Source organism: Ischnura elegans, chromosome 9, assembly GCF_921293095.1.
Source record: "Ischnura elegans chromosome 9, ioIscEleg1.1, whole genome shotgun sequence".
NCBI classification, from domain to species: Eukaryota; Metazoa; Arthropoda; class Insecta; order Odonata; family Coenagrionidae; genus Ischnura; species Ischnura elegans.
In genome coordinates, this window is record NC_060254.1 from 55240782 (window position 1) to 55262024 (window position 21243).

The 21243-nt window shown below is 39.1% G+C and overlaps 1 protein-coding gene and 1 long non-coding RNA gene across 2 annotated transcripts in view; both read left to right on the top strand.

The window, feature by feature from the left end:
• Positions 1–2529, top strand: part of LOC124165094 — a 53913-nt gene extending 51384 nt beyond the window's left edge. Inside the window, exon 3 of the long non-coding RNA XR_006866120.1 lies at positions 2428–2529. This is a non-coding gene — a long non-coding RNA (uncharacterized LOC124165094). The remainder of the gene's footprint in view (positions 1–2427) is intronic.
• Positions 2530–2543: 14 nt separating this feature from the next.
• Positions 2544–21243, top strand: part of LOC124165092 (SET and MYND domain-containing protein 4-like) — a 74664-nt gene continuing 55964 nt past the window's right edge. The window contains exon 1 of the mRNA XM_046542370.1: positions 2544–3009. Within this exon, the coding sequence (XP_046398326.1) occupies positions 2797–3009 (213 nt within the window). The 5' untranslated portion in view covers positions 2544–2796. The remainder of the gene's footprint in view (positions 3010–21243) is intronic.

A 21243-nucleotide genomic window follows, 5' to 3' on the forward strand; every position in this document is an offset into this window, starting at 1 on the left:
GGATTTCGTTATAAAACCTTAAAATCGTTTCAAACTTGATTGTAGAACTACACTTGACCGTTCAAAAGGAAAATCGATATGTCGATCATGTTTCAAGGTCAGTCACTCGCAAACAATGTCCACGCATTTGTCTGCACACGTACTATCATTTGCAAAAGTCTTGCAACAAATCGAGCGGCGCCACTTTCGCTCCACAAAGGTTGTGCCCGGAAATTGTATGGTTTTCGGGTGTATGCAACAATCCAATACTAGTCTTCATGGTTCAATGCATGGAGAACGGGTCATTGGGTGGGTGAGGTATTTTGTCATCCTTTTCAGTCTCGGGATTTGACCGCTTCCATTTAAGTGAAATTAATGTTAATGATATTCCCCCGAACACATTGTAGCATTTAATGCAGTAGGAAAGATCGAAGGTAATTCCTCGGAGGGATTTTAAAAAGTTGGTTGCTTGGCTCTTTTTGAGTGATCTCAGCTCTTTTCAGAGAGCTGGAAATCACGAGTCGTTCACTGTGAACATGGCAGACTTTTGTTTACATCTATCGACTCGGGTTGATGTTTTAATATAATATCTACGACATATGATACGAGGCAGCTTTGAAATTCCCAGTGTTTCGGAGCGAAAGTGGCGCCGCTCGATTTGTTGCAAGACTTTTGCAAATGATAGTACATTCGAAGTGCAATTATTGGTCCGTGTGTCATGACTAGACACAGACCTTAAGCCTGTGATTGGAAGACCGGTAACCAAAGTGCTCATCAATCCTTGCGAAAAATCAGACACCTCTTCAATTCCCTGCCACCCTCCATTTTCCCACTCTCAACATTTATCCGGCTCTAAATTTTGTTAACGATATAGGCGACGTAAAAAGAGCACTTTCATTGCTGCGTTTGCATTTCCGTCGTTTATCGCGTTTGGTAAATGTTTAGTAAACGTGCGGTTGGTGATTTTTATGTGATCAATATTTATTCCTGAAATAAAAAAAACAGACCGTGAATTTGACGAAATATAGATCGTGAAAACCTGGAAAAAACCGTGAATTTTATATAATTCTGTTCGAGTGGGAACCCTGTTATGCCATTAACTCACCTCCTTAAGAGTTAAGGTCATAAATATTTTGCAGCGACCTGAAGAAGTAGGTGACAGATCGAAACACGGAAGAATAGTGTGTCATAATTTCCCAACTCTTTTTCAATCAAGTATAAAATAAAATTATTGAACGAATTCATTAGAAAGAGTGTTAACAGAAATGGAGTGCTTAACCCGGAGGGAAGCCTGAGAGACATTCACGGGGAAAGAGTCAAATCCTTTACGGCATGTGTCATTTAAAGCTTACATGCTAAGCATAATTTACATGCTTAAAAATTGGAATTGAAAGAGAATAGGCTAGTGCTTCTTTCCTTCTAAATCCGGCCATGGATGCTACACTATCCTTTCCATCATTTTACAGTATTTGCGAAAAACTTATGAGAGTTGGTTGAATGGGGAAGATTCGATAATAACTTAACTTTCGTGCTAGTGGTAACTTATCTTGCCATTCCTTTTCATAAATTATGATTTCGTATCTAGGTAAACGCCCCCATTATCATCATCAGCCGCGTAGTAATGGAAAAATCGATTTCGGTTAATATCCAAATTCGAGTTATATATGCGAATGAGGGAGGAAATCAATATCGAACATTGATCTTCGAGTTTAATCGAGTTTCGATACAAACTCGATTTTTCAACGACTATCTCGACCATTTCGTTTGATCTCAGCAGCGTCTCTACCGGCTTCTAATGACGTGATCCGTTCCATGTGAAAGAATTTTCTCTTAGGCAGAAAAAAATTGGAAAGCACGACCTCCATCATCATGAAAGCATCTCAATAAATTTATCCTTCTTAACCAAAAATTTAGAGGAGCCAAATGGCTCCAAACGGTGAGACCAAAACTTTAATGTGCGTGCATTTGTAAATTTTTACAACTTATTATTGACGTAGGTTTTCTAAGTATCCTTTATTGGGAATTTGTTCTGTCTTAAATGTGTATTTTGAGTGTTTTAACGTACATTTTTTGTAATAACTGTATTTCATTAAATAAAGAACCGTCGATTTTTTTCGATTAATCGTATTTCGGTTCATATTTCTGTTTTTGCGAAAAATCCACGGGGAAAAGATTCCCGGTCAAGGCGAATGATTTTTTCTCTGTGGATTTTTCGCACAATCTGTGCATTGCGGGTGATTCCCGTAAAAGCTATCACCGTCGCTAGTCCAGATATACTTAAATCATTTCTGTTTTCGTTGAAAATCCGAGCTTTTCGTTTCGAAAAAAATCGATTCCTCGAAAAATCGGCATATTTTCCAACCGGCTTCGGCCGCGATAGCTTCAATGGAGTGAAAACAACCATTGAATTTAACATCCATCCCTTTCCATCTTTCTCTCTTTCCCCAGATCGACCGCCGTCGTGTTGGCAACACTGCTCCGCTGAATCCGATCCCATCATCCCTCCCCTCCAACCCCTCTCTCTCTCCCCCCCTCCCACTATTTATCCCCCCCTCCACCACCCCCTCCCTCCCCTCCCCTCCATCGCGCTCTTTGCCGTCGCTTCGGCTCCAGATACCGTCACGGCAGCTCCAACGCAGGACCGCACGCGCGTGTGGCTGACTGCCTCCCGCCGTGCGAAGATAGTGCGCGAGGATAATAAAGTAATAAGAGTGATCCATTTGAAAGAAAGGGTGCTGTTCTTTCTTTTAGTTTTTATACTGTGATATCCCTCAAGAGTAGTGTGTTAGTAGTTTTGAGAAGAGGAGTAGAAGTGATATGCAGCCCGAGGCAGAGCCCCCACCGGGCCTCCAGGGCCCTGCCTTCCGCCCGAGGGGCTTCTTCCAGGAGTACCTGTCCCGCCTCCGGACTTCCCTGTCTCCGCAGCAGTGGGATGATTTCCGCGCCCTCAAGACGGCCAAGGAAAGGCTTTCGTTCGTCGGAAGGCTTCCGGGGTCCGCGGATCCGCAGTGGCCGGTCGACCTCTCCAGGGTGAGTGACGTTCAGGGGCACTTAGATCTTACGCAGGGGCGGTCTGGCAAGGTCGGCTGGTCGGCAATCGCCGAAGGCCCCGAGGTTAATGGGCCCCCACAACGCTCGTGTCTTTCGTAAAGCGTGTTTGAAAGCTGTAATAAAAAAAGATTCAGTTTGCTCGAATCAAATTTTTTTGCCATTATGAAATTCTAAGTTTTCATTAGTTTATTTATTTACAACATATTCAGCATAAAAATATTATACATTAAAAATAAATTAAATAAAGGTCTCATAAGGTAAAGAGAACCTAATGCTTTTTGAAAGGGTTATTCGAACATGTTAGTTTAGAGTTTTTTTAGATTTCAGTGCACTTTCAAGGATTTCAGGAGGACTTTCAGATTCACTAAATATATAATAAAATTATAATATGTTATAAAATTTTATAAGCTGTGAAATTCTCAACTTTCATAGTATTTTTTTTATTTATAAATTGCTATTTTTGTTAACTTTTATGTATTTTTTAAGAGTCCGAATAGCGTCAAAATCCATTTCCGAATATGCAATTTCCTGAAATTTTCTGGGGAAGCACTCACGAATCCCCCCAGTAAAATGGGCCCCATCATCTAGCCGAGAGCCCCCGATCACCCCATACCATTCCTGATCTTATAGCAATGCGGGGTTGGTTCTAGATATTTTTCTAGTGTAAGCGAACAAAATTCGCTCCCCCCCTCAAAAATAGCCTAAGAGGTAGTAGGGATTCCATCTGGATGTATTTTAAAATTAATACAAATACTATAGGATTAAGTATCTGGTCGCGAGTTAAGTATCAGTTTGAGCTCGTAACATGCATGCTCTTATATAGTGAAAGTGATATTTTTAGGGCTTAAAAACCAGCGCTTAGATATCCTTAACGCTTCAACCGGCCCGGCAGCAATGCTATAAGATTAATACGTGGTTTAAATATATTATTGAATCAAACAGTACCTCGAATTCCCAGGAGAGAGACATTAGGGTGGGCCCCGTGGATTATCAACTAAAGATGTACATAGTGATGATAATTGGTACTTATATATATAGGGACTCAATATCGGTTGGGATGAGCCCTTAGTAAGTGTACGAGGTATAACGTAAACAGTTCTATAGTTTCCATCCAGTTTAGATCATCCTCCTCCATCCTTGCCGACGCACAGTGGGCTAGAATCGAAAAAAGCTGGCCAAAACCTCAAAAACGAGTTTTTTGAGCTAGGAAGTTGAAACTTCGCATACATGTTCTCAAATAAATTGCGCAGAGCTTTCCAGATTATTTCTTTCCTGTGTATTCACCTTAAAAATATATTTGAGTTCGAAGTTGAACAAATTTAGCGAAAAACGACCAACCTCGATTGTTTCTGAAAACTGCCAAATTTATCCTCGTGCAGTGGTTTCATGAATAGTTTTATGGACAAAACTGTTATACCATCTTAATTGATACTTCTTTTTCTTCCATTTGAGGGGTTTTTAAAGATTTTGTTTCTTCGATAACCTTAGATATATAACAAAATGGCGGAGCCTGTTTTCAGCCTTTTAGCATTTTCAACTTCCTAGCTTAAAAAAAATCCTTTTTGAGGTTTTGGCCAGATTTTTTCGATTCTAGCCCACTGTGCGACGTTTCGATGAATGACTTATTCATTTTCAGCAAGGCTGTTGATGCCTGTTCTCGAGCGACCAGGTTTGTGTAGTTTTTTTTCAGGTGAGGTCGGTTCCTGAGAGAATCACACTATACCAACCCAGCCACTCGAGAACCCTAAGGAGAAAGGCTAACAACAGACATACATCACAGTAATGATGTATTTTATTATCTCTCATGTAATTTACAAACTCAAATCTGGGAGGTAAAAGGGCCTCATATGTGGTATACCCTAGGGCTTCTTTTTCATCTATATCCGCCCGAGCATGGGAGGGACATGTAAAATATGATCAGGAAATACATGATATGTAAAACTTTGGAAATTGAATGACACACAGGGGCAGTGGCGCAGCGAGGGGGGGTTTTGGGGGATAAACCCCCCCCCCCCAGAGCTCAGAGAAATTTTTAAGTTTAATCCATTTTACTTATTTGGATCAGTATTAATTATAGAATATTGTTAGGATTTATCAAATATCCATTAGAAAGCCGTAAAAAAACTCGCCATTTTGAACCATTGTTCTTCAAAATTTTCTGGAGGAGGGCCCCTGCAACTCCTGGCTTACCCTGGTAGGTATGCAATACCCCCACACCCGTAAGTATTAGTTGCGCCTAAACCCCCCCGCCCCCCTAGCCTTAATTCCTAGCTGCGCCACTGCACAGGGGCACTTATATAAAAGGATCCAAATTCGGTTGGGGTGGGCCCTTTAATGTATATACGACGTGTTATTGCGTGCACGAAACTTGTTCAGAAAATGTCGGGAATTTGTAGTTTTTTTATAATATTAATGTATTCGTCTATATTGAAGTCATCGCCCTCAAAATAGTCCCCTTAAGATATTGTATACTTGTGCCAGTGCTTCTCCTAATCCTCGAAACAGTTATTCAACTCGATCTATAGGATCGAGTTTAGCTCTGCCAGCGATTTCTTTTTATGTCATCTAGGCTTGTAAAACGATGGTCCCAAAAGGTTCTCTTTATTTTTGAAAAAAAAGGAAAAAGTCACTCGGAGCCATGTTTGGAGACTATGGAGGATGAGACATCGTTTCCCTATTTTTTTAGCCAAAATTCACGAACAAGTAGTGAAGTGTGACCCGAAAACCGTCGAACTCATAGAAACGCTGTTAGACACCTAAGCGGCTGCCGCAGACTAACAAAACAAATAATTTTATAAGTAAACAATGTAACAAATGTAAGTAAACAATGAATATAACTGAACATTTTATCATACTTCAGAGGCATACATACCACCATAATCAGGGATGCCGACTCACAAAAAATATTGGGGGGGCCCAAACCAGGGATCTTGCCCAGGTAAATTTTATAAGTAGAGAGTTTAAAGTTTTTTAAGCATTTTAGAAGAGTCATATGATCAACATTAGAACCCTGATAACTCGATTCTCGATATCTGGACACTCCGGGGAAAATCGACAAGCCTGACACATTTTTTCCTCACGCACATAACGAATTTTTGAGGGGGCTCGGGCCCCCTCAAGCTCCATGCTGTCGGCGCCACTGACCATAGTGATATTGAAGTTGACAGTCGGACTCTCATAAATCGCGAGAAATTTAAGAATTTAGTTCTCGTTATTTTCTGAATACGCCTCGCGTTCAGTGGACTAGACGAAGTTATTTTGGGTTTCCAACTAGGTGAGGACTGTATCTACATAATACCCTGCGAGCTGCCCATAAGGAGTATGGCAGGGGGTGATCTTTCACCAGCATGCAACAGGATTCCCACAACCACGCCACACGGTCATAAAAAACACACATACAATCACAAAAACAATGCATGTACGTTCATGCAGGTGGTGTGATCTCCCACCAAGCACGCATCGCTGAATGCAACCCGAGAGCGCAACACAGTTACCCTCACATATGAAGCCAGAAACTAGTAAAAGGCTCTTATTCAAACACCTCTCGCCGCACGCCTACCTTGACGGCTTTCGGGTTAGTAGTTATGTCGACGTTGAAAATTTGCTTTGGAAAAGGGGAGAATCTCTTGGACATTTTTATCTGGGAAAGAATTTCATCCCTTACATTCATTCGAGAATCCAAATCGATAACAATGAATTTTGCTCATTTACAGTTGAATGTTTCTTTTTTATTTTATCAATGTAAAAAACATTGTCATATATTTTGTTTGTGCATCAACATTATATGTATACTCATTTTCATTTCAAGCCCTGATGATACTTTATAAGTAAGCCGAAACGTCGGCAAAACTTGCATTTCAATTTCAAGACCTACACTCCAAGATTTAAATTAAATATATTTTAAATATAGATCAGGATAAGGAAAAAATGGATACTCGAATTGGTATTTCTAATGTTTTCTTGTGTGATTGAACGAATAAATGAATACCAAGGAGCTTCAGCTTGCATTGAATATATTTTCATTGGACCAATATCCATGAAAGGTTAGTTTTGGTATTTAAAAAAGAAATGATGTCTCATAAAATCATTTCATGCTTAATGTGGTAGACGTTCTACATTTTCATAATAAAATATAAAACAAAAAATAGTTATTTCCTCACTTTAATATATGACTCCACTAGGCACGCAGCTTGGAATTAAATTTAGGGAGTGATAGGAGCAACTAATACTGGGGGTATGGAATACGGGAGGTGTGGGTGCCGTCGTTCAGAAAATTTTCATGATTAATGGTTCAAAATGGTGAGTTTTACGGTTTTCTGAGGGATATTTTATTGATACTCACACTATTCTTTAAGTAATATTTATCTAATTAAGTAAAATGGATTCAATTTTAAAATATATCTGAGTTCTGGGGGGGGGGTTTATCCCCAAAACCCCCCTCGCTTGCCTCTTGGCTCCACTACCCACCATGGTCTCGACTCACAATGTCCTTCTCAAGGATGACAACATAGAATGACATATGAGTGTCGAAATCATGGTCGATAGTGGAGTTTTATATTAAAGTTTGTAAATTACTATTTGTTTATTATATTTTATCGTGCACTGAGGTCTGATATTTAATTTTTTAAATAAATGTGAATTTTAAAAATAAAGAAAATACGATAGGGCTAGTAGACGGATAATAAATACTAAATTATTGTTAGCGTCTGGCTAAAGGTAGATATAACGCTTAAACAATGCCTCGTTTCGGGGAGGTCCGGGCACCCTTGGGCCTGATCCACCACACCACCCCTACGAGATGCCCCTCCCCCCTACGCCTCTGCCCTGGCTAATGAATTATCGTACAAACTTGTGCCTTTTAATTTGCATTTTACGTATTGCGACAGCCACTGTCTGTATACTTCTTGTCATAAGCATCGCCTCTATTTCCATGCGCTGGTACTTAATTTAGAGAGTTACGTTACGTACGTCATCAGCTCGATGTGTGCTGTCCTGCTGTGCTGACCATCTTGTCCGGTTAAGTCCAGAAATTTCCACTGAAGGAATTGACGCCGCGGTAGTTAAACTGGCTAATGCACTCGGCCGGAAATCTAGGGATCTGGGTCCATAATCCCGGTCCGGGTGAAAGGTATTTTCTCTTTGAAAATTCGCACATTTTTGCATTGTGGATGACTCCGTAAAGTTACACCGTGGCTCGTTCCGGTATACCAGAATCACTCATAATATTTGTTTCATCAACATTGATTTTGCGTCGGACGGTAAATACTCCTCCCCTGTACGTCAAATGTCCTTTATTTCAATAGCTGCGGTATGCCGATTCCACAGGTCCCCAATAAGTATCAGATATGTCTACTTCCACATTATAGCGTACGAGCCATCTCTAAGGTGTTTGGCAGGGGTGACCAATCACCAGCATGCAGCAGGATCTCCAAATTCGCTTCGACCATATAACATCGCACGTAATAAACCTAATGATCACATTCATAGGGGTGGTGTTAGTTCCCAATAAGCTACCATCGTTCCATGCCACCCGAGACCAAAACACAAGAACACACTCTTGGAAAGTCCAATCTCGCCTACGGTTTGTAATTAATATAATGAATGCGTGCACGGTAAGAACAATTAAAATGGTTTCCACTAAGAAACATCGTTCTAACGTGCTGAAAAATGATAAGAGTGAGACCAAGAAAAATTCATGGAAAATGCAGTTTGAGCAAATAATACACCAATAGAAAAAGATAACATGCAGTGAGTCGCTCTGGCGAGTACGCCATTAATTTCATTTATCGATAAACTATTGCTCTCCTTGATTGAACGAGAGATAAGGATATGTATCTGCTTATGAAACATTTGCTTTGGATAGTGATATCCATTTCATCTACTATCGTATAATACCACCGAGTGATAACCGAGAAAATTTCCTCTTTGAAATTATAAATTTATTGATGGAATAAATTAGTAATTGTAATTGTAAAAATTAATAATTATAATTAAATTGAAAAATAATGTTTGGAAAAATATGCAGCATTCGCAGAATGAAAGATCGTAGCGTGAACTTCTCTTTGCATGTGTGACCTTAGTTTCCCCGGCTACACTGCAGCCTTCTCGTGGCGAAGTGTTGAGGCTAAAGAAAAGCTAGTAAAAAAAGTAAAGTAAGCATGGTATCTGATTTTGATTTCATTCCACATCTATCGGAAAGTTAGCGCTATAACTTAATCTCCTTCTATTTTAAAAATTACTCTAGGAAAAATAATTCGGTAAATTTAATGTGTATGGAAAAATGAGAAATTGCCAACACAGCTGCGTAGACATTCTTCATATATAATCTTTCTCGATTAAGACATTTCTATGTCTTGAAGAAACTCGGAGGCTGCATGCTACGCTCAGATTTATTGAGCAGTTAAGAGCAGATATATTTCAGAGCGACGCGGATAACATCTTAGAACCTCACTACGTTTCTGTGTACTACAGAAACGAAAACATAAGAGAGATATTTTTCCGAACCAAATGTAATGGCAATTTGTTTTTCCCCCTACAATAAATTTCTTAGATACATTTAGAAGTCAAATCTTTTCTGTGTGTATCTTATCTTTTTTCAAACCGCCGCGCTAGTGTCTTAACACGCACACGCCTATAGAAGTGGCTTGCGGGATAATATATAGATGATTTGTTTAAGAACTTTCCTATACCCGATCCGACTTTTGGATCGAAAAGTTACAAGGCAGGGCCGCTGGTTGCCACGGTATTTTTCTTGGTATTTATTTTAGGGCACGATGACGGTCAGGAGGAAGATAGATGAGGATGAGACGGATGGACCGAGTAAGTGATGGGGAAGTGCTACAAAGAGTGGGACAAAGTCTTCCAAAAACCTTAAAGAGAAGACGGACAACTTAGTTGGCCAGAGTATGAGGCATGATGGCTTGATGAAATAACCGTCTAAGGAAAGGTGGAAAGGAAGAGGGGTAAGGTACGAATGAATTACATGCGACTGGTTATGAAGGATGTAAAAGAGAAGAAATACGTCTCTATGAAAAGGCGGATGGGAGAGGGGAACGGACAGCTTCGTGAAACCAATCTTAAGATTTTTGACTTATGATGATGATTTATTTTAAAGATTTTATTCGTTTATATACAATCATTTGACTTGGCGTTAAAGAAGGGGCGGGTTAAGGTCGTTTTTCTCCTTGTGGTAAGGCCGTTCATTACTTACTCTGCGCCTTGGTGGTAAGCAATATTGCTTGAACGCCACGCGCTTCCTGTCAAGTTACTGAATGAAAAGGAATCAAACGATTGTTCTCCGGGATTGAAGTAAATTAACAAAATAATTCTTTTATTTTAGCTTTCTTATTTTTGCCTTGTATGTTTTAATAGCGTCTCTCAGTTAATTTTAAGACTTCAACTCTACTTCACTTTGCCCCCCCTCCACCAATGAACACGCTATATCATATCATCCCACATCATATGTATGACTTATCATAATAACACCCTATATCATATATATGACTTATCATAATAACACGTTGAAAAATCGTCGATTGAACAAATAAAATCGTCGTCGACCACATAACGATCTATAGACGTCTAATCGACGTAGATTCGAGGTAGATTCGATGATCCATTTCTCAGTGGAAATGCTTCGTAGGTATAATTCGCGAAAATTCTGATAATCGTAGATAAGTGGGTTTTGGTTATTCCTAATTTATTTTTAAATGTTATTTATCAAGCTTGTGAAGTGAAGACTTGCATTGCAGAGCGCCACCTAAAAAATTACCATATTTTCAATTTTTCCATCATTGGTTTTGGGGGAGGGGGTCTGTTGCCCCCCTTAATCCGCCGATAATAATAATTATACGTCTTTATTGGGCGAGATTGGGACTAGAAAGGCCGATGTCCTCAGGTGATAGTGAGTCATACCTTTTGACGAACTCCTGCAATAAATTCCTGCTCGTATCGAACTTATTCATGTTTACAAATCCATGGGCGTACCCAGCGAGGGGCAGAAGGGGGCAGCTGCCCCCACCCAGAAGCAAAAATCGCAAATGTCTTTAAGGAAAATAATATTTTTTCAATCAAATTATTTTTAAAACTAATAAAGAGCTGTTACAGTTTCCTTAAAATGTTGAGTTCATTCACCTTTTCCATGATTTAATCTTACCTACAACTGGAACAACCATGGCCTGCCCCCCCACTAGTTTTGATCCTGGGTACGCCCTTGTACAAATCAACGACCTGTGTGCTAAGTGAGTGGACCTAACCTCAGAGCGGTTATACCGCTGTGGTAGTCTGTGAGGGGGAATCTGTTGAGCTAAGTTTAACAGCAGAGTCACGAATGGCTCTATTTGCGTTCGCCTTCTCCGTGCACGTGCCTTCTTCCACAGAGGAGTGAGTTTTCATGTCGACTTGTGCGCTATCGTTTCCGCATGGATCAGGTTCAGACCCCGCGCATGTCTTTTCATTTATCTGGTCGCTAATTTTACGTAACGGCACTTGAAACAGTTATCGAACCATAGACTTTTGATTTATTCCGTTAGCGGATTGTAGAATAAAAACTGTTTTCTCATCTATTATTTTGTTGGAAATAGATTTTGGTATGGATAACGACGCTAATGGTGGAAAATCTATTTCAATTTGAAATGCCATAAAATCATCAACCGAGTTAAATTTCTGGAAGAAAATAAATATATTTTCATTCCTTTTATCATTACTCTCCTTATTTATTAGGAGACTTTTCATGTAATTGCTGGTAATGTTTCATCCAGATTTTTTCCATTGAATCTATCTTAAAATTATTTTGAATTGCCCGGTTGGGAATGTAGAATATAGCCTTAAGAATGCTATAAGCAAAAACTGGAGCATTAATAAAAAGAAAAAATATTAAATTAAATATAATTAAGAGAAAAATACGTGATGAGAATATGAGAAGAAGTGTGGCTTTATTAAGTATACCGGGTGTTTCAAAATGATCAGCGGGATTTTAGTATTTTCCGATATTATTTCAGTAAAACTTATAACAGTTGGTAGTTCTTCCATTCGAATACGACTTCATGAAGTGATAACTTCTATAGTTCTTCCATTCGAATACGACTTCATGATAACTTCGTGACAGAGCCGATTCTGACAACTAGCATCTTTTCGCCCATCCACTTCATAATCATCAGTTGTCAGCAATCTTAATATTGGCTTGACATAGCTATCCATTCAAATAGGCTAATCTTTTCAAGCTTACGTATTCCTATGAAATAATGAGTTCACTTTTTGGAATCGTGACATGATAGATTAAAAAGTAAACTTTGTCGTATTCTTCATAGTATTTATTATTAAAAACTCAACCGATTTCGACCTTTTTCAGTTCATGACCTGCTTCCGCTTCCGATCCGCTTCTCATGACTTTTACATTACTCGCACGATCCATTCATTTCATCTTAATCATTCTTTTGCAGCAACTCATTTCGATTTTCGCCATCATTGATTTCTTACCTCCTGACATCGTCCGTGCCTCAATGCCATAGAGATGTATCCTGTTGATGCAAGATCTGATGAATTGTTTCCTTGCTTCTATACTTATATTTCCAACTGTAAGTAGATCATCGCCTGGACTGTTGTACTGGTTATTTCTTACTCGCTTCTTGCACTGCCGGTATACTTCATATGCTGGCACATTTTAATGTACCAGAAGTGACTCACCTTTCCATGAGTGCTAACGCCCTTGTGTATCCAACATAAACTTACGCCGCATCTGCGTAGGAGACGCACACTATCACGTTGAATTACTTGGCAAACGTTTGCTCTCACCTGGCGTACACCATTTATTCCGTTACCGACGACAGCACTGAGATCAATATGTATCGGACATACATCAAGATATGGGCGTGCAAGAATCTCATCAACTATTTTTTTCATCAGATCATTCGTATTTTTCTAGTAAATTTGCATTCTATAGTATTCTGTGTGAATTTGTGTTGCCCGAATAAGTGATGAACTTTGCTTTATTATTTTAATTTTATCAATTAGTTCTTATTCTTATTGGACTTCATATGGCGATTGCTTCATTCGTTTTTAGACAATCCACGTTATTTTAGTTACCATCCTCCTGAACAGAATATCTGCTGCTTTAAATTTGCTTATTTCGCTCTTAATTAGTGTCCATCATCACAAATTCTTCATATCTTACTTCAGGGGGATGTTTCTCTATGGTAGGGAGGCTTTGGGGACGACAGAAACTAAGAAATCAATGGTGGAGAATATCAGAATGAGGTGCTGCCAAAGAATGGTGAAAAAACAATGAATGTATCGTGTGACTTATGTGGAAGTGCTAAGACATGTTGGAGGGGCCTAATGGAAACTTTAAGAAGAAGACGGAACAACTTAATCAGGTATATCTTGAATCATGATGGCCTGACGAAGACAATTGTCGAGAAACAAGTAGGCGCAATGACATCGACTATTTTGTATCACTGGGCATCTTTTTCGGTGGTAATAAGGAGAAAAAAAAACAACTAAGTAACAAAACTATCAAATTTAAGACAATTTCTTTTCCGCGCATGAATTCTGTTGTAGCCTTTTACTTTTTTCGGGAAGATGATTTTTTTTAACATCTGCACTATTAAATCTATTCCCGTGAATTGGTGTTCATTTTCCGATCTATTGTAGTTCCTGGGAACTCCTGGGAACCATGAAAGTCATGAAAAAATTAATTCTATGATCCAAACGACATCTGGAGAATGGTGGCCATCCTAATGGTTGCAGTGGATTTGTAACCCTAATAAAGTTATTGAATCGACCTGTAACGTTCCTAACTAGTACCTACCCAACGCTACTGCTATATCGGAGACGCTCACTACTTTTACTCATCACTAACTTCGTCCATTTGTGTTTGCGGAAGGCGTTGAAATCTTCTCAACGATAAGGCGACCTACAATCTCTCCGTCGCGTAAGTACTCGAATCTGAACACGTTATCCGCAAACCCGGATACTGATATGAGGAGAATAAGGTGCAATCACTGATAAGCTGAGGCAGGCCGAGTAGTACGTACCCACCTTTCTTATTTATAAGAAATGATCCATCGCATTGTAGATGTACCAAGACCTAGAGTAGAAATCTTCAAGCAAAGTTTCCAATTCCTTATAGGACCCAAAATATATTGTGCGTTGCCTAAAAGTAAGTAATGCAAAGAATGAATATCATAAAAGTGGAATAAATTATTTACCATTGATGATGTATCCAATTTGATTAAATAATGTATGGAAGGTGTTAGATTAGTGGATTGTCGGTTTCCTAGTTTATTTAGTGCTTTCATGCATTCATTTCTTAGGAAAATTAGGAAAATTCAAATTTGTTTGTATAAATGTACAAAACTACTACTAAAAATGCAACTAAAAATCCTGAATTATGTGTGCACATAGATTTAATGGATTAGTGGAGTGAACAACAATAGGAGGAGTGAATGATAATTATAAAACGATATAGTAATAATATTATAAAACAATATAACAAGGGCAACATATACTAGAATGAATGAGAGTTTAACGATACAGAGAATACAAAAATCAATTCAAAAATATAAAAATGAAATTTCAAATTTCAAAAAATTCAAGAATAGAATTCAAAAATCAAGCCTTCTATGTGATGGAATTGGGCCTTCTCTATGCAGTCCCCTTGATTCTATGGATTGGATTAGGGCCTCCTCCATGTAATCCCTCCGAGTTTAGCTGGTGTCAACAAATCATGGATACTACTCCCTGATAGTAGTAATACATGTAGATCGACAACCGATGGGATTATTCTAGTCACCATTCATAAATGGGCCCGATGCCAGAGCTGTGTGTTCGAAGGCAAAGCCGATGGGCCGAAGAACACCGAGTTGGCACGGATATTGGCTTACGCATGGTCTGGTAGCCATTCTATACGATCGAGGGGAATGCATCGAGGAGGCTTTATTCCATCCCGTATGAGTTTGAATGTTGTTACCGCTTTGGAAGCATTTCAATCGGTTACCAATTACGTCCGCAGCGCGGCAATGAGTGCTACTCGATCCATTTACTCTCAGTATTTGCAATACACGTAGCTTTTGCACTCACGAGGAATAACATTAAAAGTTAATGAATTTGGGATACAATATTATCTGTAATTTTTCCTGTGTAATTTAATCTGGGATTTTTTTTTAATCTTTAAGATAGAGATACACGTTGAAAAGAGTATACTTACTCTACATATTCTTAAAGTTTCAAGATGATAGCGCACGAAGTGTGTTCAGAAAATAACGGTAATTTTATTTTTTTGTAATTATTTATTCGTCTACATTTATGTTGTCGCCTCCAAAAAGGTCCCAATTAGATTCTCTAATGCTCTTGTGCCAGCGCTTCTTCCATCCTCGAAACACTACTAAAAACTCCATATTTGGGATAGCCATTAGCTCTGATAAATGTATTTTTATCTATGCTTGTAAAATGACGGCTTTAAGTATCTCTTTAATTTTCGAAATAGGAAAAACTCACACGGATATTTCCAGGTCCGATGGAAGCGATAAATTAAGAGAGATGTTTTGCCGAACGGATAGATGTGGGAATTCGTTTTTCCCCCGAACTATAAAGGACTTTAACAAACGCTAGTCCCAAATTCGTTAGAGCACTTCATTTTTGTAATCTGTAAACGGCTGTTGCCCTAACACCTCCAGCCACACGTCTTTTAGGCGGCTTGCGGGGTATTATGTAGATATAGACCGTGCATTTTTACGCCAGTGATTTGCAGCGTAAATAGATTGTCCTGGAGCGAAGCGTCCTCTTATTATATCCGTAACATGCATCTCTGCGGCTATGAAGCGTGGAAGATGAAAATTTCAGGAAATCTATTGTGGAGGCGGGAGGAGTACGGTGCTTCAAGAGGGTGATGAAGATAAAGTGGGTCGAATGTGTGAGTAAAAGGGAAATTTGAAGAACGGTCGCATAGTCGGTAATGGAGTCTTCCGAATCCCTCGATAAGAAGCGGGACCGCCTAATCGGACTCAACCAGGCACGTAGCTAAGGAGTATAGGGGCTCATGCTCCCCTCCCCAGAAATTTGTTCAGTTTTCTCAAAAATATTGTGTGCGACCAAGTGAGCGTAATTATTTTGTTAACGCATGGTAACCTTTATGAATTTATTTTGTTTATGAATGCATATTTCAATATTATTGCATGAATCTCTCGTAGAAATGCTCTTATTCGAAGGTGATGGTTTGACTGTGAATAGATTTTGCCCATGAAATATTAAGAATGATACTCGGAGGTTTATCTCCTAATGCCTTTTAAATTCGAATCAATATCTCCGAAAGCGGTTTTTCGGTTGGCTAGGCAACCATCATAGGGGAGGATATTATTTCTTGTCCGAAGGTATGGTAAGAGTGACTACCACCTTCTGAGACAGATTACGACACATCCTCTTCCCCAATGACGGTTGCGAAAACGAGCAACAGAGAACAAACCTGTTCCGCAGATATTAATTTCTATTTCAGTTGGCTTTGGGATATATACATCTAAATTTCATTTCAGCTAATTAGCGGCACCACCCAATTTAAGAATGATGAATATGAATTTTCAACTCTCATTTCGAGCTCCTATTTTGGTTTTCAATATCAATCATCTATTAAAGTAAAACTTAATTAAAACAAAATATACCGAAAGAATTATGTTGAGTTGTGCAGTGTCGATGTTATTTCCTCTGTAAGTCCCTACTTAATCATATTCCCATCCACCTATGAAGTGCTTACCTCCTCATTCCTGTCTTTTAACGTTTCTTCTTCATACCCATCCATACTTATTTTTGAAAATAGCCTTTGTAAAAGTCCTAACAAAGATAGATGTTTCCTGGAAGAAGACGAATCTGATTGCAGATGGGAGCAGCAATAAATCTTGGGTGGAAGCATTTTAAATACGTTGTTAAAGACTCACGATAAATATTGAAAAAATACGAAAAAGGTTAGGAGAAAAGAGAAGATAAAAAGTACAAGTTTCCTTGGACTTTTTCGTTGAAATCATTTAAAAAACTACAATAATCATACTTTTGTAGATAAAAAGCATTGGACACAAATATTTTGAATTGAAGAACGGCAAAATAAGATAAAGAGTTGGAACGCAAGACTTTGGTGATAGAATCCGACATCGCTATCCATCATACCAAGTTTTGATAGCCCAATGATGCAGTTTTTTTAGTTCATAGTCACCCGTTTATCTAAGGAATACTACATATTGATGCATCAAATTCTATTAAAGGTCTCCTTTTCTATTTTAGTTGTAGCTTTAGCGCTCCCTAGCAACACCCAACTCTGCGTGGCGACGGTCTCTTAAAACGCATCTCTCTTTTCAGTTAGTTTTTTCCTCCTCGTCCTCATGCCACGAATTCTTGAGTCGAATCTAAACTTCCTTTAGGGAACTCCACTTCCTTCGGCCCATCCTAATTCGGGAACCCGAATTTCGAATCGGTCCCGATCGTTCGAAGAGCCTATAAACAGCGTTTCCACCCTCTGTTCTGAGAAATATAGGACGTGCCAAAGTTCTAAAGAACTGTTCAAGTCAAATCTTTATGAGACTCCCTGTCATCATAAAAGAAAGACAGAGTTATTTTTGATTTCACTCTACTAAAGAAGCAAGCAGCCGAAGTTCTATTTAGGCCAAGCCGCCTCTGCAGTGAAAAAATTAATTAGTCTGCGTAGAGTCTACGTATGCTTTTCATTGCTAGCTATGAAATGTTTTCAGAGATTATTTTCCGCTACATTTTCCATCAATCGTATTTTCAGTTTCCTTTTAAGATTTAAATATTTAATTTATATGATAAATATTTATCATTCATGAAAATGTACTTCCTCTTCGTCAAACTTGTTACAGTTCAATGTATATTGGGAATATATACTTTTCTCTTGCATCAGAAAGTGTTTAGTATTCCTAATTTTAGAGTGAATTTGCACGCGATCACTAGAAGCCTGTCTTTCTCATTCTCCTTCGCTAACACTGGAAAGGTTACATTGGTCCCCTACGCACTTGTTTTTTCATACTTGTCCCGCGTACGCACTTTGCGTACAATCATCGCCGCTGAAGAGGTGGTATATATACTCACCGGCAGCTGGACCATCCACGGGTATATAACCCGGTGATAATTGAGGTAGCAGCAGAAAGTGGCATTAGTGAATTAAACTTAAAAACTAACGAGAAGAAGACTTTAATTTCTGGGCTTGTTACAATTTTTTATTAAATGAAACGCTTACAACACGAAATCGGAAAAAAATTATTTTTCATTTTTTTTTTCTTTTTTATCGGCAGTCGTTTTTTAAACGAAATTCACCCTCTCTCACCCTTATCATCATCAATCATTTTCTAGGGAGTAATTTATGTAAGCGAATGAATACTTATGTGAATGCAGTAGCTTATAGAGACTGTGCATAGATACCTCCCTAGTCTTCGTCTTCATCGACGTAAATGCTCTCGCTGTCATCCTCTCAGAGGAAACGGCTGCACTGCAAAAACTGGGGGACGTGATCATCGCTTTTTTGAGCTCAAACGAACTACTTTGTGTACACACATTCCTCTCGACGCTGAGCAACGCAAAAAAGGACGTAAAAGCTTCTTATGGGCACGTGTTAATGGGCTGTTTTGAGGATACCTCGGCGGTTTATACGCAGCGCATTGCATTGCGACCCTGGCAGAATATGTGATGCTCCCTGCATCGAGAAGTAACATGTTGATGAATGGCGAATGACGTCACCAAAAATGACACCAACACGACAGTGTTCTTTGCTACGTGACAGTGGAGAAATTTCGCGGGAGATTCGCTGTTGAAATGTTGAGTAGGTTACTCCGGGAAACGAAGTTGGAATTCTTATGTTTATTTATTTGACTTGCGATATCAGAGCGCTCGTTGAATGCGGATTCCAAATTTTGTAAATGTAATGGTTTGTATTGGTTACAATATCATCATCATCATCAACTGGTTTTTTGCATACAGCCACCAAAGTTGCCACCTCCTCCCGACCTGTGCCTCCTCCTTGGATTTCAAATGACTCTTTTTATTTTATTTTTTTTTGTCTGTAGTCTTCAGCCGTCTTCTTCCTCTTTCTTTTTTCCTTCGACTATTTCCTCGACTGCTGCATTCAAAATCATTTTCCCTCTTGAAATATGCCCGATCGAATTCCCGTTTCTCTTTTGCATAGTTCTCAATAATGTTCTTTCCTCCCCAACTCTTTCCTTCACCTCCTCATTCCTATTAAATATAGATATATTTTATATTAGTAGGTTACCATTTGCATCATCAAAAAGTTGAAGATACAGGGTGCGGCAACAGAACTTCCTTTTTTTAAATGTGCGCCATTCGGTCGGTTGATGTCGTAGGAGGGCGCTAGTGGTCTCGTTCGAGAGGCGTGACTATAAGCCACATGAAGCGACAAGCCACAAGAAGCGGGAAACCAAAAACTTGGTGTATAACCCGATTTTTTAATAACGCAATGCTACATGTAAAATGTTACACGGATTTGTAACTCTTTCGTAAAACATGTTCTATGTAACTTGTTTTGTATAACATGTTACACCGTGTAAATGCACCTTTTAGTTTTGTTTGTGCAAAACTCAATCGCTATCATGCGTCGCTCATTCGGCTCACACTTCAAAAGCATAGATGGCTGTTTTGAAGGAACACTTCCCCGAGTGCTTCGTCTCAACTAGGGGCGATTTGGAGTAGCCGGTCCTCTCTCCCGATTTGGCCCCTTGTGATTTTTTCAACGGAATATTTTGCTATCTTATGTTCATGTGCACAGTCCAAGGACCCTGAAAGCTTTGAATACCAACATTCTGGGTGAATTTGCCAGCATAACCCCTGATATGCTGGTAACAGTAATGAAAAACGGTTTACTCATTGTCTGGAGAATGGGGTACGTCACCTACCTGGCTTGGTCTTCAAAATTGCGTGAAACAGTACTTTAGATATGTGCTTACATTATAAAAAAACAAGTAGAATTTTCTGATCGGCACAATGGGATTTAATAGGATGATCATTTTTCGGGTTCATTCCGCATCGACTCATGTTTTGCGGACGACAGTTTCGGGCGCGTTGCAGCTCCCGTCTTCGGGCTCAAATTATCAGCAGAGCTGCAATTCTTTATATGTAAGGCTAGTCAAGCGCACGCTGATTGGTTCGGTTTGAATTCCGTTGTTGGAAGAGGCGTTTGAATGATGATGCATTGGCTACTATGCTCCTTTGGAGGAAAAATCATATTCTGCAACACTATTCACATATTCTCTTTAATATGCATTTATTTGCTCTCAAATTCTATTACAACTGCGAAAACTTTACCATGTGTAACTTTCCAATGATAGAATCCTTTTTCATTGTAACAGCAAGGTAAGATTAGTCATGGGATTTCATAGATTTTGAAGAAAAAAAAGAAATTATGTTGCCGCGCCCTGCACGATGTTTCGCTGATAAATTACTCTATGCCGAACAGTTAACATGGCATGTACTCCATTCTTGTATATGATACATTTTTACTCTGAGCCTGTAAACAGAGTGCATTCCGTGGTTGTCGTGTCGGATTCTGCGATGGACCAGAAAGCAGGAAAGTAGGCTGTGGGCGCAAGTTGAAGAGCGCGCCGCGGCTTTCGATCGATTGGGTCCGTGGCCAAACAGCAGCGAGTAGAGGGTGGAAACAAAAGAGACGTAATCCCTGGATATTTGGGTCATTGAAATTTTTTGACGTTTCGGAATGGATGTGACATTCGCTTTCCAACGCAAGAGCCCTGCACCACAGCGCCACTCGCGGCGTTTGCGCCAACTTTTTCAATCCACTCCCTTCAATCGACTTGACACAAGTTGGGAGGCCTGCAATAAAAAATCATGTGACAATAGTAGACGAAAAAAGAATTTTTTTTCAGTTGAGTCAGTGACCTCAAAATATCAGCGTGAGGAATATTTCGTTTGAGTGAAGTTATGAATGGACGTAATATTTTATATATTATAAATAGCAGAAAGCAATTCAATCAACCATAGTTTTACTTGAAAACGTAAATTTTTAAAATAAGTAATGTAAATGAATCCATGGTAACGATAAAGCAAAAGAATTAATGGTAATTCTACCTGTATCTACTCATTCGCTACCACATTGCTAAGCGGCCTGGAAAACAATATCATATAACAGTGATTGGCACATAGGGTATTTTTCTGTTGAGTTCACCGATAATTGTAATCGTAGAAAAA